The sequence below is a fragment of the Halichoerus grypus genome, chromosome 4, assembly GCF_964656455.1.
Source record: "Halichoerus grypus chromosome 4, mHalGry1.hap1.1, whole genome shotgun sequence".
NCBI classification, from domain to species: Eukaryota; Metazoa; Chordata; class Mammalia; order Carnivora; family Phocidae; genus Halichoerus; species Halichoerus grypus.
Window position 1 is genome coordinate 186,870,851 of NC_135715.1, and position 15,670 is coordinate 186,886,520.

General features: G+C 54.0%; 2 protein-coding genes across 2 annotated transcripts in view; one reads left to right on the forward strand and one right to left on the reverse strand.

The window, feature by feature from the left end:
• The first annotated feature begins 6,146 nt into the window (after positions 1-6,146).
• On the forward strand, positions 6,147-12,700 carry SNORC (secondary ossification center associated regulator of chondrocyte maturation). Its single transcript, XM_036109579.2, has 3 exons — positions 6,147-6,308; positions 12,304-12,486; positions 12,564-12,700. Exons 1-3 carry the CDS (start codon positions 6,236-6,238, stop codon positions 12,671-12,673), a joined length of 366 nt encoding a protein of 121 aa, XP_035965472.1. The 5' UTR covers positions 6,147-6,235; the 3' UTR covers positions 12,674-12,700.
• Positions 12,701-14,604: 1,904 nt separating this feature from the next.
• Positions 14,605-15,670, reverse strand: part of NGEF (neuronal guanine nucleotide exchange factor) — a 38,318-nt gene continuing 37,252 nt past the window's right edge. The window contains exon 13 of the mRNA XM_036109561.2: positions 14,605-15,584. Within this exon, the coding sequence (XP_035965454.2) occupies positions 15,394-15,584 (191 nt within the window). The 3' untranslated portion in view covers positions 14,605-15,393. The remainder of the gene's footprint in view (positions 15,585-15,670) is intronic.

A 15,670-nucleotide genomic window follows, 5' to 3' on the forward strand; every position in this document is an offset into this window, starting at 1 on the left:
AGGATGCCTTTTAAAAAAAGAAGAGAGTAGGGGCACCTGGGTGGCTTTTAGTCAGTTAAGCTGCTGCCTTCGGCTCGGGTCATGATCCCAGGGTCCTGGGATCGAGCCCCACATCAGGCTTCTTGCTCAGCGGGGAGCCTGCTTCTCCCTCTGCCTGCTGCTCCCCCTGCTTGTGCTCTCTCTCTCTCAAATAAAATCTTAAAAAAGAAAAAAAAAACTACATACAATTATCACATTAACAGTGTTGATAATACCTTAACCCAGTCCATATATGATTTTCTCAGATTGTCTTAAAGGTGTCTTTTTTTTTTTTTTTAAGATTTTTATTTATTTATTGAGAGAGATGATAGAGAGCATAAGAAGGGGGGAGAGTCAGGGGGAGAGTCAGAGGGAGAAGCAGACTCCCCGCTGAGCAGGGAGCCTGATGCGGGACTCGATCCCAGGACTCTGGGATCGTGACCTGAGCCGAAGGCAGTCGCTCAAACAACTGAGCCACCCAGGCGCCCTTAAAGGTGTCTTTTTACAAAAGTTTGAATCAAAATCAAAATGAAGCTCATGGATTGCATTTGGTGCAATCTAGTTCCTCCTCAAAAACAAAGTTGAAAAAACTGGGTCATTTATCCATGGAACATCCCGTATTTAGGGTTAGCAAGGAGCATCTTTATAGTGTCCATTTGTTTATGTCTCTCACGTTTTCTGTAAATTCGGAGTCAGATCTAGAGGCTTGACTACATTCAGATTCTCCCCTCCCCCTCCAGGAATACTCAGCTGCTTGCCTGGCGTACGTCCTGCTGTGTCGCGTCCGCAGGCGGTATTACCTGCCTGTCCCATTCTGACTTTCCCGTTATGACCGTTCTGTTGACCATTCATGTAGCAGTTTTAACATTCCTCAGTGGTCATTGTCTCGGTCCTATGATTGCATCTGTCATTGAAAAATAGTGACTTTTCAGGGGAAGAGGGGACCTTATTTTGAATAATTCAAGACTTAGAACTTGCAAGAACAGTAGAAAGAATTCCAACATGACTTTCACTCCCATCTGCTAACATCTTACCACATCTGCTTTATCAGTTTTTTTGGATAATCCGTTTTTCTCAATAAGGACTCTCCGTAACTATTTTTTATGAACCGTTTGGAAGCAAGCTGCAGACATTATATCCCTTGCTCCTAAACATTTCAGGGTGTGTTTCCTTGAAACAAGGACATTTTCTTACATAACCACAGTGTAATTATTAAAATTAGGAAATAAATGATGTAATACTAAATATTCAGGTTTCATTAATGTTTCACCAATTGTTCCCCTAATATTTAAAAAAAATTTTTTTTTTTTTAAGATTTTATTTATTTGACAGAGACACAGCGAGAGAGGGAACACAAGCAGGGGGGAGTGGGAGAGAGAGAAGCAGGCTTCCTGCTGAGCAGAGAGCCCGATGCGGGGCTCGATCCCAGGATCCCTGAGCCGAAGGCAGACGCTCAACGACTGAGCCACCCAGGCGCCCCCCGCTAATATTTTTTAAAAGGAGAAAACAAAAAGATGCAGGATGCCATCCATGATTATTTTTTGTATTTAGTTGTCATGTTCTTGAGTCTCCTCTAATCTGGAACAGTTCCTCTGTCTTTGTCTTTTCATATCTTGACACTTACGGGTGCAGGACAGTTGTTTTGTAGAATGCCCTCAATTTGGAGTTGTCTGGTGTTTTCTCAGGATTTGGTTGAGATTATGCAATTGGGCAGGAATAATACAGAAGTGATGTTACGTCCTCGATGTACCATATCATGATGGTGTTGGTTTGAACCATTACTGGTGATGTTAATTTTAATCACTTGATTAAGGTGGTGTCTTCCAGGTTTCTCCACTGTAATGATTTATTTTTTATTTTTATTTTTTTTTAAGATTTTATTTATTTATTCATAAGAGACAGAGAGAGAGAGAGAGGCAGAGGGAGAAGCAGGCTCCCCGCTGAGCAGGGAGCCCGATGCGGGACTCGATCCCAGGACTCCGGGATCATGACCTGAGCCGAAGGCAGACGCCTAACCATCTGAGCCACCCAGGCGCCCCTGATTTTTTTTTTTTTTAATGGGAGATACTTTGAGACTTTGTAAATATGCTTCATCAGACTTTTTTTAAAGATTTTATTTATTTAAATAAAGAGCATGAGTAGGGAGGAAGGGCAGAGGGAGAGGGAGCAGTTAGAAGCAGGCTCCCGGCTGATCAGGAGCCCAACATGGGGCTTGATCCTAGGACCTTGTGACTATGACCTGAGCCGAAGACAGACGCTGAACCGACTGAGCCACTCAAGTGCCACTCCTCATCAGACTTTTATCCACTAGTTTTAGCAGCCATTGATTCTTGCTTGAACAATTAATACTTGCCAAACTTTCCTTTTATATTTATTAGCACTCTAAGGAAGAGCTTTCCACACACACACGCACACACACACACACACTATCGGTTACAATCTGGTAATATTTTTCATGCACAGATTCTTCATTAGGTGCCCCTCCAAGTTGTCTTTTGTGTCCTTTCGCTATGTCCCCATCATTTTTTTGAGCACTTCCTTACTTTGGCATGAGATGTTCTAGGCTCATCATCTACTTTTCCTTTCCCAGATTTGGAATTAGCCATTTCTCTAAGGAGTCTGCTGCTTTTGCAGGGGAGGCCTGAGGATTTGTGAGTGGAAGAGTCAGATTTGTTTGAGTCTACCCAAATATCCCCATTCCACATCTCAATGTCTCACTCCTTTCCAATCAGTGCCATAGGCTTCACCTAAGAGAACTGGCACAGCTGTGAATTCAAGACTGTAGTTCTGCAGCTCACACAGACTTGGGGCCTGGTTTGCAGCCCTGTATCCACAAGAAATAAGAAATAAGATACCTTTTTTAAGACTGCCACAGAAGGACTCCAGTATTCTGATCATGACTTGGCTTTCAAATTTAAAGCCTGAACTTGTTGTTTTCTGTGAGCACCCGGTGAAGTAAAAAGTAGCCAATTCATTTCACTCTCCTGTTGATCATCATCACCACTAAAAACATCAAATGCATTATCTACTTGGTCTCTTAAGCCTTGTCTTCAATAGGCATTTCATGCAAAAACAACCACAAGTCTTAACATACGGCGTGCCATACATTTCCAGATCAGGTTTTCCACTGGCATGAGGTCTTTCCTGCCATTCAAGCTCAAACATGGTGGTGAACCAAGCTCAGAAACACATCTTTGAGGGCCTGTTTCTCAGGACGATTCCAGGGGCAAAGCTCTGTACAGGTCAGGATCTGACTGGGATACAGAGTTCACTCTAGGTATTTCAGACAGAAGAGATTTAGTGCAGGGATATGTTTTAGGATGTCTAAAGGACTAAAGGAGCAAAAAAGGGAAGGGAAGGTTGCTCATAAATTGACAACTGCACCTAGGCAACTGACATCAGCCAGGGCTGGAGAAAGATTCCTCAGAGGTCATAGCACTGTCGACTAAGGCTCCTGGCAAGGACCCAGAGCCTGGACTTCCAACTTGATGTGGCTGCCCTTGAAGCTGCCACCACATGACCCTGAGTCCCTGATGTTCTTACAGCTGTCAGAAAGGGTCACTTCTCCCCTCCCGCCTTGCATCTCACAAGAGCGCCTCCCATTGGCAGATGCTAACAGGAAGTCAGCTAGGACGGAAGTTTCAAGTGTCATGTGGGGATCTGACTAGTTATGCTGCTGCATTACACTGCAGGGCACAGAAAGTTGAGGATGGGGGACTGGGAGCAAAAAAGCAACACAAATGAATAAACAAGTGAGAAGATGCTCCCTGTTAACTCTATCCCAGAAATCCCAACTGATTGAATCCAAATATTGAGTTCCTGTTGCATACTGGACATGGTGGTGCTAGGTTTTAGAAATGCATTGGTGAATAAAACACAGCCCCTGCCGTCCTGGGATTTACAGTCACAGGGTGGGGATAGATAATCTACAAACGCTTCATCTAACGGCACCATTACTTATATCTGACAAAGGATGTTTATCTTCGATACACACACTAAACAAAATAAATGTAAAAAGACCACTCTAATAAATGGGCAAAGAAAACTGAGCAGACCATTCACAAAAGAGGATATTCCTTTGGTCACTAAATATGAAAAGGTGCTTAACTGTGTCAGTCATGGAAATGCATCTGCAATGAGACACCATTACATACCTATCAGGATGACTAGAAAACCAAAGACTCGCAATGCCCGGTGTGGGTGAGGATGCGGAGCACCTGGAACGCTCACGCTGCTTATAAAGTATAACCTTTATAAACGAACACTTGGGAAGACAGCTCGGCAGCATCTACAGAAGCTAAACTCTGCCTCCCCTCCGACCTCGCAATTCTGTCATTAGATTTATAACCAAGAGAAGCTAGTGGATATGTTCATCAAAAGACATGTTCAAGAATATTCACAGGAGCCGGATTCATAGAAGTTCTAGGAAGAACCCAAATAGACACAGATAAATGGCAAAATGGATAGAAGAATGATTAGGTTGTGACATAATTCATATAATTGAATACTATTCAGTAAAAACAAATGAGCATCTACATGCAGCAATGTGGATGAATCTTACAGAATGTTGAACAACAACAAAAAAAGCCAGAAACGAGTTCATATCCTATGATTCCATTTATTTGAAGTTCAGGAGTAGACCAAACTCCTCCATGGTGACAGAAGACAGAATCATGCTTTGGAGTTACTGACAGGATTGGGGGGCAGGAAGGATCCTACTGGTGTGCTGGAAATGTTCCATATTGATTTGGGTGATATTTGCCCTGGTGTATACACGCATAAAAGTTCCTCAAGCTGTAAACATAAGATTTGTGCTTTTCACAGTATATATGTTATTCCTCAGAAAATTCACCAAAAAAAAAAGAAAAAGAAAAAAGAAAGAAAGAAATGAGAGTTTTATGTAAATATAAGTGCCAAGAAGAAATTACGTGATGTGATGGGTAGATGGGAGGCTGACTGATCAGAGCTGAGACCTGAATGGTGATGAGGAGATAGCCACGTAATGAACTGAGGAACTGCTTTCTGGGAGATGGGACAGCAAGTGCAAAGGCCCTGCGACAGGACCACGTTTGGTGTGTTGGAGGAACCTAATCAAGACCAGTGGACTGGAACACTGTGAGCAGGACCAAGGCAAGCCTTTAAGGTGGCTTTTCTAAGAATGGGGGTGGGGGGTGGGGGGCACAAAGGGTGTGAGGTAAGGGGTGCTGGCAGTACTTTCTGAGAGGTTCGACGAGTGAGGGGGAGACAAACCTATGATAACTTTTAATTATGTGTCTAGGACATCTGGAAGGTCGGGGGCTGGGGTTCCACTGACTGAGCAGGACTAGGGAGGCATGGAGTCAAGGTCACTTTGGACACATTAAATTGGACATACTTTTTAGATACTCATGGAGCTTTTGGGGAGGCCGTGGGTGGTAGGGCTGAAGTTCTTCACCAGACCTACCTGGGCTGGACACAGATGCCAGGAGCACACAGGTGGTGTTTCAAGTCTCAGGCATCTGGGAGAACAGAGAGCAAGAAGAAACAGGGCATTTAATGACATGAACTTTTCTGGAAAGAGACTAGAGCTGCTGAGGGTTTGGATTGAAACTGCTTTAAAAGTGCTTCTGTTATTAACAAGGTCTGTTGAGTATTGTCTCCCCACCAGGCATCAAGAGCCCAAAAGTGAGCAGACTGTGCGGCGCTGACTGCCTGGGCTTCAGTCTCTTGAGCCAGGGCCATAGGTACTAAAATGCAGATCCTGGGCCTACCCATGGCCCTCGGATACAGAGTGCTGGAGGCATCTGTATTTTCCAAGTTCCCTGAGTGAGTCTTTTTGCACATTGAAGTTTGAGAATCTTACTTCCAGCGGCTGAGGAGCGTGTGTTTGGGGGGGCGGGGTAGAGACAGAGAGAGAGAGTGAGAGGGCTGGGGGCAGGGAGAGAGGGAAAGAGAGCAATTTCCTCTTTCTTTCCCTCTCTGAGGGTGGGGCTACTTTGGAGTTAGGAAAGCAGTCCGTTCTGTAAGCTCTGCTGTGTGTGTATGTGTGTGTGTGTGTGTGTGTGTGTGCGCGCGCACACTTATGTGTGGGGGGCGGGCACGGTGTCCCAGGAGGACAGAGTTTGCATTGATGAAAACCCTTCCCAGCCCTTTGATACCTCTTTCCCGCCGCTCTGAAGTTAACTAGCTCAGTCCTCGGTGCATCCCGTTCTCCAGCCGCGCTCCCTCACTGGCCAGGATGGCATTCCGTGTGGCCCTGCGCATGGCACTGCTGCTCCTTTCCGGGGCCCTGGCCCCTGCAGTGCTCACAGGTAAGGGTGCTCCCTTGACTGCTGCCACCAGCTGCCCGGGGCCAGGAAGCACCGTGTGGCCCACTGGGCAGAAGCCCTTCCCAGGAGACGGCCGCCGTTTGGGGTGATTCTGCGGAGGGCTCCTATGAGATTGGCTGCCAGGAGCCAAGTCGATGTCCTGGGACTTGCTAGCTGTGGGGACGATGGCCCCTGAAGCAGGGGGGTGATCTAGGGAGCAGGACCAGGGACATTAGCTGTCTGGGGGACACGGGGCTTACCCCAGCATGTTAAAATCTGAAGGCTTCCAGATCTGGGAGTCAGGAGGGGGCACTAGGCATAGGGCAAACAGCTGAAGGACCAGAGGCCCTGGGCTCCTAGACAGAAAACCCCAGAGCCCTGCTGTTTCACTTTTCAACCCTGTAAGCCCTTCTGTGCTGGCTTTCTGAAATGACCTTCCAGACTGAGGACCCAAGTACTATATTCCCAGCCCAGGAAAAATTCCAGAAAGAGCACAGGGCCTGAGACTCCTTGGCAAAACCGTGATGAGGACACTGGACTTAGCCTCAGTACTGAGGTCAAAATGGCTGGGTCTGGGGTCCGGTGAGAAGGAAGGTCCCAATAGGCTCAGGGTGGCAGGCTCCCTGGACCTCAGCCCCAGTCCTGGGCATGGCTCTAGGGCCCTCTGCTGGGAGGGGCTGGCCCAGTCCAGCTTCAAAGCCTGAGAGAGAAAAAGCTCAGACAGGTCGTGGATGGTCTTTCTCCAGAAGAAAGCAGTCTCTGTTGGCTGTGGGGTGGGCCAAAGGAGAAGTATTTCAGGGCCCCTGTGTGTACGTGTGTGTGTTGGGGGGGGTCCTGGGGCTGGAGAGAGGTGTGGGTGGGGAGACCCCAGGAGACCTTCTCTGCAGCATGGCTTTGGGGGAATGTCTGTGGATCTGTAGGGGTGGCACCTGGATGCCAGCCACCTGAGCATGGCCCTGGGGAGAGGTGCTGGGGGGTGTGAGGCCCGGTGGACAGCCACACACTCAGGCACAAACACCGGGAAGAAATGGGTGATGGTGAGCTGCTTGTGGGCATGCAGGCCCCTCCAGATGCCCTGGGGAGAAGCCGGGCTTTGCTTCTGTCTCTGTGTGCTAACCGTGTCTCAGCCTCTCTGTACCTCTCCTCATCTGTACGTGGTGATAACCGCAGTCAGGAGCTCTGCCTCCCTTGTGGGGGACTGCGGGCCTACCGACTTCAGACACATGAGCTTTCAGGGTGGGCCGGGCATCCTGGAGCGCTCAGTAAATGTTGGGGGAACCGTGAATAAATGTCCCCAGCCCCTCTGGGTGCAGGGTGGTCTTGGGGCAGAACCACCTCCCCGTATAGGCTGGGGAAGTGCCCAGCCCCCCTTTATGTGGGAGATGTGCCAGCTGGGCAAGACGAGGGGCTGATGGGATGCCCCAGGAATTGGGAAAGTGACCTGAGTGTCGGGTGGCATCTTCTATGGACTAGATCTTGGGACTGTGGTCCTTGCAGATCCCCCACTCCCCACCCCACGCCCCACTGCACCCCTGCCTGGTGGTCAAAGTGGGTAGAGGTGAAGGTGCTGGCGCCTGGCTGCCCAGGTTCTGGGGCCGCCTGGGGAGCTCTGTCCAGTTTCTCGTTCCCTGAGTAGCCAGCTCTTCCAGCCCAGGATGCTGGCCAGAGGCCCTGGATCAGACTGTGCATACACAGCCTGGGTGGGTGGGCTTTGTCCGCTGCCACAGGAATGTTTGGGGACGTGTTTGGCTCTCTAGGACCTCACCTGGCCTCACCTCCCTCCACGTGTCCTACCAAGAACAGGCAGGCCAACTCCACCCCGGAGTCTTTGGGGTTTTGGCTGGCTGTGGTTCTTCCTGCTGTTCTGGGAGGGAGGATGTTTGGGAGGCTCTCAGCCACCCCACTCTGGGCTAGAAGCTCTGAGCAGGTGTGTAGAAGGTCTGGCAGGCCCCCTGACCTTTGCTTGGTGGGCTGGGGTCCTGTAGCAGGCAGGCAGGGAAGGAGTGGCCCCGTGGCTGAGGTCCAGGCCCGGCCTGCTGCCCTCCCTGTCGGTTGCCTGTGGCTGCAGCTACTGGGGTAGGGGGAGCAGGCCAGGTTGAGCAGGCGGGAGGCCAGGGCAGGGATGAAAAGGCCCTTCATAGCTGGCACAAAGGCAGTCTGTGAGCACGGGTGCCTGGCCTCGGGGCCCCGCGGTCAGAGGGAGTGTTAAACAAACCTATTTACCGAAAGGCAGGGCGGCTGGAGGCGGCGGGCTGGGGAAGAGCCCACCGTGGCCCAGGCCTGTGGCAGTGTCACGGGCCCCCCACTTCTCCTGGTTTCCTTGGTCAGAGTCACAGGACGTTGCTAACTCTGGTCCTTGGACTTTAGGTCTATCACAGGTCCTCCTTGGTCCTACCCGCCTCTCTGTCCTCACCTAACATCCCCCTTGGGGCTCACAGCTCGCCTTCCATGCCCATGGGCTCCATCCTCCCTGACTTTGCTTGTGCTGCTCCCTCTGCCTGGCTTTCTTTCCTTCCCTCATCTTCACTCCTGCTCAGACGGGCCCTCCTGCTGGCAAACTCCCTGGCAACTGCTTCTTTTTAGGGCTCTCCAAGGCAGATTTTGGGGGGGAGGTGGGTTATTGCCTTTAAACTTTGTTTTCCCCTTTTATTACAGCAAATTGAGAAAATACAGAGACATGTAGATGAGGATCAGAAAAGCTTTGGCCTCTTCCCGGCACCTGCACCCCCTTGGCTGGAAGCTGGTGGCTGAGTCCAGGCTGCAGTTCTGGGCTGCATAAGCTGCAGGGAGCTGGCAGGCCTTTGGGGCCCTGGCTGTTTGGGTGCAGATGAGCCCTTGGGGGTCTCCCGTGATGGTCAGCTGCAGCAGATGCACAGCACACAGATCCAGCTGGCCTGTGTCCGGCTGGAGAGGCCCTGGGGCCGAGGCAGCAGCTCACGATGGCAGTGACAGCACAGTTACTACTTGTGGGCCGAGAGAGACATGGGCCACTCCCATTTCACAGGTTGGGAAGTAAAGTCGGGGAGGGTGGGAGCGAAGTCAGTCTGCTGGGGTCCTAGGGTGACAGCGTGACAGAGCCAGGCTTTGGACCCAGCCCTTTTGATTTGGAAGCCTGTGGGTTCAGCCCCTCAAGCTTTAGGGACTGGTTGAGTGTTGAAGGAGGGGTTAGAGGTGGGTACACACAGCAGGGATGAGGTGGCCTGCGCCACTGTGTCAGGCAGGGAAGATCCAGGCTTCTGTGGGGAGCAGCAGAGTAAGGCTGGGTCACGGCGGCGGGGGTAGAAGGGGAGAAGGCCTGGGTGCGCCCCCGACTGCCCTGCTCAGAGGGCGGCCCACTCTTCCCCAGAGATGGCTCCTGGGCTCTGGCAAAGGGCAGAAGTAGATGCTTACCTGGGCCCTGCTAGCTGCGGGCAGCTGATTCCCCAAATGCTACCCAGGTTGGCCCTGTGGTGGCCTCCTGCCGTGGGTGTATGGGGAGCGAGTGGGGGCCAGTGGCTTGTCCATTTACCTGGGAAGACAGGCAGTCTGTGAGCCCCAGACTCCAGGGCCCAGTAGCGGACATACTCAGGCTTTTTCTCTGGCCCAGCCCCTGGGAGCCTGAGGCAAGCACGTCTGGGGCCTGGCACTTTCCGTAGCAGCTATGAGGCTTGCAGACCCCTGCCTTCCCAGGCAGTGACAATGGAGGACAGGGTGGTCTTCGCAGTTGGTGGGGGGCCAGGGTGGCCCCCAGACACCAGCCTTTTGGTTCAGCTTCAGGCCCTACGAACAGAAAGCTTCACCTTTTGCCCGTGGGAGGCCTCCTTGCCAGGGCTGTTTGCTGAAAAGGGATGCCAGCTGGGGTAACCCTTGGGAAATAGGACAGGGGTCCCTGCCTGCAAGCTGAGCCTCAGAACTGATCCAGCCCAGGCCTGGGAGAGGCTGCAGGGGCAGGGCCTGAGGAGTCCTGTACAGTTTGATTGGGAAGAGATTCTAAGTTTACATCGAAGTTGCAAAAATAATCCGGTGAACTCCAGCAGACTCTTAGATTCACCTTTGCCATATTTGCTCTTCTTACTATCTCTGTCTACCCATTTGACCCATCTGAATGTTGATCACTTGAGAATAAGTTGTAGACATCATGCCTTTTGGCCCCTAAGTGTTTCTAAGAACAAGGATATTTACATAACCAGTCAGTTATCCAAATGAGGACATGGACATCGATATAGTACTGTTATCTAAGCTACATATTCATACTTCCCCAGTAAACCCCATAGCGCCCCCCATCCCCCATCCAGGAATACATGCTGCGTTCAACCTCCTAGGTCTCTAATCTGAAACAGTTCTTCAGCCTTTCTTTGTCTTTCTTGACCTGGATGTTTTTGAAAGCACAGTTATTTTAAGACTGACCCTGAATTTGGGTTTAGCTGATGTTTCCTCGTGATTTGCCCCAGGTGGGCACTGTTAGCAGGAAAGACCAGAAGTCCCTTTGTGTCTTCCCAGAACAGCCCCTCTCTGGAAGCCGGCGAGTCCGAAAGCAGCTTGGCTCTGGCTTGTCTGGGCCAGAGGGAGCTCTCAGGGGTGAAGCCTGTGGAGGGAAAGGTGCCCCAGGGACCTGTAGGCAGGCTGGCTAGAGCTGCAGGAACGACGCAACTTCCCTGGTGGTTTCTGGGGAAGTGTATCCTGCTACTTCATCGTCTGGGGGCTTTAGAGTCCCAGCAGCGCTCCTCCCAGTGCCCCCCCGCCCCAGTCTTGTTTTTCTCAACTCTGAGGCAGGGATACAAGAGTTCCTAGCAGCTGGAGTCAACAAGATGGTGTGTCATGATGCCCGCTGAGCCCATTCTAGGGACTGCGTGGGGGCTGAGCATCCTCGGATCACAATTGAGATTAGGCACTGGGGAGCCCTGACGCTGCTAAAGCCAATGGTCAGGGCCGGGGCGGGGGGCGGTGAGGGGTAGAGCCTGGAGACTGTCTGCCATTCTGGTCTTTAACTGGGTGGCTGGGACCTCCTGTCTGGGAAGGATGGATGGGTCCAGGGTTAGGGTAGTGCTGTGGGGCTCCTCAGACCAGGATCCTTGGTGGGGAGGGGAGTGGTGTGGGGCTGGGGTTATCAACACACAGTCCTCTCAGTCTTAGCCTGCCCCTATTCCCTGAGGTCCCTGGGTACTCCAAACCTTGCTAACTCCCAACCCATGAGCAGAAATGCAGAAAATGCTGCCCAGGGACTGATGTGCTGATTGAGCCCCAGCTTGTGGGGGCGGGGGGGGGGGCATCGTCCCTTTCTTGGGGCTTCCCTTACACTGACCATAGACACCCCTGCCCATCCCTCTGGCCCTGTTCTGTATGGAAGCAGCAATATGCTGGCATCACAGTTTCTTAGGATATAGAGTCCCCTTGGGGTTTAAGCCTCGGAACATGGATTATGTGTGGGTGCTGGACCCCACGTCCTGTGGGCTGTGTGGCTCTGCCCAGGTTAGGCCAAAGGAGGGGGACCAGAGGAGGAGTTTGCCTGTCCTCCCCACCTCCTGCAGCACTAGCCCCTCATGGGGCTCTGGGTAGGCAGGGACCCTGGTTCCTGAAGGGAGAGCTGCCTCACCTTCCTGGCCTCTTCTGCAGGCTGAAGGCTGCCCTGCCTGCCTTGCAGGGGAGGGGTCTCCGACAGGCGTCAGGTATCCCACCCAGGCCTGCAGAGCCCAGCAGTCCAGATGAGGGAGGGCGGGCCGGCCGGAGAGAAGTGCCCTGCCCCTGCCGGCCCGACGCTCTGCTGCCAGCGCAGGGTCCTCACAGTGTTTTCTGGGAGAAGCTGTTGGTCCCCCCGCTCCCCCATCAGTCTGTCTTCACTGGGCTCGGGAGCAGCCTGGCCACAGTAGGGGTCCTGGAGCCCCTGTGAAAGGGGAGGCCTGGCGCAGTGCTGACCCCAGAGGCCCGCACACAGCGCCACCTCCGCAGCCGGTTGACCGCGGGGGCCACGTCCCCGTCGGCCCTGCGGCCTGCGCCCCAGCGCCTGTCCTTGGCCTTGCAGCCGAGGGCCCGCAGGAGCCCGCGCCCACCCTGTGGAACGAGCCCGCCGAGCTGCCGTCGGGAGAGGGCCCCGTGGAGAGCACCAGCCCCGCCCGGGAGCCCGCGGCCACCGGCCCCCCGGCCCCCACGGCCGCGCCGAGCCCCGAGGACAGCACGGCGCGGGAGCGTCTGGACCAAGGCGGCGGTACGCGCGGGCCGGCCGGGCGGGGGGCGCGGGGCGGGCGGGGGCCGCGGGGCTGACCCGCCCTCCGTCCTCCGCAGGCTCGCTGGGGCCCGGCGCCATCGCGGCCATCGTCATCGCCGCCCTGCTGGCCACCTGCGTGGTGCTGGCGCTCGTGGTCGTCGCGCTGAGAAAGTTTTCCGCCTCCTGAAGCGAATAAAGGGGCCGCGCCCCCACCGCGGCGCGACTCGGCTGCACCCCGGGGGCGCCCCCGTGTCTCGAGTGTGTCCGCGCGTGCGTGTGTGGGCGAGCGGGGCGGGCGACAACTCGCAACACGTGCGCGCGGGGGCGCCAGCGGGAGCCGCGAGTGCGCGGGGTCCCCGCACGGCAGCCCACGCCCCTGTCCCCGAAGTGCCCAGGGCCCGCCCCCTGCGCTCGGGCGCAGACTAACGGGCGCAGGAGAGGCGGCCCGAGCCGTGGGGGCTCCCAACGAGAGTCTGCGTTATTTGCGGGGGGGGGGGTTAGGGGGGCGGCGGCGTCTTTGACTTGGTCAGCCAGGCCCCATCTGCCGCTCGGAGCGCCAGACCCGTCCCTCCAGCGCCCCCGGGAACCCCTCCACCCCAGGGAGCCCCAGGAGCAATCGGACCACAGGCCCAGGCAGCCTCCCTTCAACCCCGCGTTTGGCCCTGGCTCTCCTTTCTAGGTCATGTCTTTTGTTTTGCACACTTCCCGGGAAGCCTAGCTTTTACAATTGAGAGAGAGAGAGATTTAAAATAGTGGCTGAGCTGCTCAGGGCATGGCCGGGAAGAAGCCTGAACTGCATCCCTTTGGAGTGGAAAAGAAGACTGGAGACCTGGAGGAGGGACTGTCTGCACACCCCGTGATGGTTTGATACCCTGGGCCTAGGTGTGGGTGCTGGTGGAGGGAAGCTGTTCCTCTTCTTTCACTGTTTCTAGCAACTCTTTTGACCTCCTTAGCTTCCCTGAGCTCCTGACCACTCCTGCTCCAGCTAAGACCAGTTCTCTCCTCCTGCATACTCCAGATGAGCCCAAAACACACGAGGGTTAGAAGTCTCCACTTAGGAAGGGCTGTTCTAAAACTGACCAGTTCTCATGAAGCTGTTTAAATTACTTCATTCCACATAACCTCTGCTAACCAAAGCCCTAGTTAGAGCGATGATCCAAATCAGCATGCTGTTTACCAGCTTCAAAAAGATAAACTGGACAAGGGCCAGGACCAATGGTCACCCCCTCCCCTTTGTCCCAGAGTCGTCCCCCCCCCGCCACAAGAGCAGCATAGGGCTCAGGAATGGCCCCTCTCCCCCTGCCCCACTGCTGGGGGACTTAAGTATGGGTACTCCTCCTGGGGGTGTAGCACAGAGGCCCCATGAGCATCAGCCCCTCACTGTCGAGCCAGAGTGTTGCGCATGTATGCATCTTCCAGAAATCCATCCAATTCTCACAGGGTCTCAGGTCTCAAGAATGCCAGGAGCCATGTGGCCTGTGGGAAGATGCTACGAAGTCCCACTTGATCCAAATCCTGGGCTTCTAACGAAAGGCCTGTTCTGGCACGGAGAAAAGAGTGTCCTGGCAGAAAGAGTGTGGTCCCAAGCATGCAAGGCTGGGCAGGGTCAGATTCCAGACCCTCCACACTCCAGGACAGAATCAAGGGTGGGGGTGGGGTATCTGTGAGGGTTACCTGGCATGGGCGAGGAGCTGCAGTCTTTGGGTAACTTGCTAGCACCAGAAGTGGGACGAAGTGTCCAAGGTAAGAAGGTAGGAAGGCAGCCCCAGCCCCATGCCTGGTGTTAGATCTCCTGTGGGATCACCACCCACAGACAGCCTCTGTTGCACTGTGGTCTCCCCAACCTGCGTTCTCACTTCCACTGCAGCAGAAGGGTGTCCCCAGCTCCCTCAAAGAGCATCTTCTGTTTCTGGAATCCTTCCACAAGTTGAGGTCCAAATCTTCCACCCTGAGGTCCTAACTCTGGCTTTTTCCTGTCCTGGAAGCCACCTTAACCTCCTCCTTCAGGACATGCTACTCCCTTGGCCTTGAAAGGAGTTCCTCTTTCCCTGCCCAGAACCAAACACCTCATTCCTGTGTGCAGCAGAGCAATAAAGAAAGAACAGAGCTTCACCTCCGTTATTTTATACATGATGCTTCTTTTAATGCAGCCAAAAATGATATTTGCTTTTCTCGGAACCAAAACCGATACAGGATGCAGTGGCCAATTCATTCCTCACAACACCTGGGCTCCTGAAGGGGCCAGAAGACACAAGTTACATCCAGCTTGTCAGGGAGCCAGAGGTGGCATGGGCCCTCGGCCAAGCTCTGGTAGGCCTGCCATGAAGCAGGGCCTGGCCGTGCAGCCAGAGGCTGGCAGAGGCTTGGGGAGGGGGGAGGACAGAGGCATTTGGTCTCTCGGTCCTTTGAATCGGAGACCAAGGGCTGCTCAACAAGCTCAGGCAAGGGCGGTCCATCTGCACGCCTGGGGGATTCTAATGGCTTCCAGGGTAGAGAAGGACATGTGCAGGGGGTCATGACAATCCTTCCAGCCTGCCCTTGGCCAGGGACACCCCGGGGTCTGGGGCCTCTTCCAGTGCCTGGGAAGGCCCCTGGAGCATGCCAGTCCACTTCCACCCCCTCTAAGAGACAAGAGGGACAGGTGGGAGAATACTGTTTAAAATACCCTTTCTCGTTTATAAATGCAGCAGAGGAAAGACGTAGGCGCCCTTCCTCCAGTTTGCAAGCGAGGGGGCCAAGACACATGAGCACTCAGCACGCGGCAGGGAGAGCGGTGGGGGTGGCTCCTGCACGAGGCGCCTGCCTCCCCCCAGAGCCCCTCCACCGTTCGTCGGGGTTTGCCTGCCCGGAGCTGCTCTGGCCTGCCCACCCACGGCTTCCCGCCTGGCTGGTGACCCAGGCCGGGGGTCACTGCCGATTTCGGCTGCCCAGCTTCCTGCGATCCTTGTTCTGGCTGCGCTGAGGGTCGTCCATCTTGTGGACTCGGAAACATTCCTTGAGGTTCTGGGACCGGATCTTGGGATTCAAGATCTCCTCAGTCATGGAGCTGGGGAACCAGCCTCTCTCCTGGTCGTGCAGACGCTCGCCAAAGATCCACCCTGTGTAGGGGCGGGTCGGGGAGGGTCAGGCCGTGGGGGTGAGGGCTGAGGGCTGAGCCTCCGTCCTGGCCAGGGCTCCCATCTGT

Excerpts from the sequence above, each read along its gene's own strand:
- SNORC (XM_036109579.2), top strand. The coding sequence starts at position 6,236 with ATGGCATTCCGTGTGGCCCTGCGCATGGCACTGCTGCTCCTTTCCGGG. Across the intron at positions 6,309-12,303 it reads GGCCCCTGCAGTGCTCACAG|CCGAGGGCCCGCAGGAGCCC; the intron begins GTAAGGGTGCTC and ends TTGGCCTTGCAG. Across the intron at positions 12,487-12,563 it reads GCGTCTGGACCAAGGCGGCG|GCTCGCTGGGGCCCGGCGCC; the intron begins GTACGCGCGGGC and ends CGTCCTCCGCAG.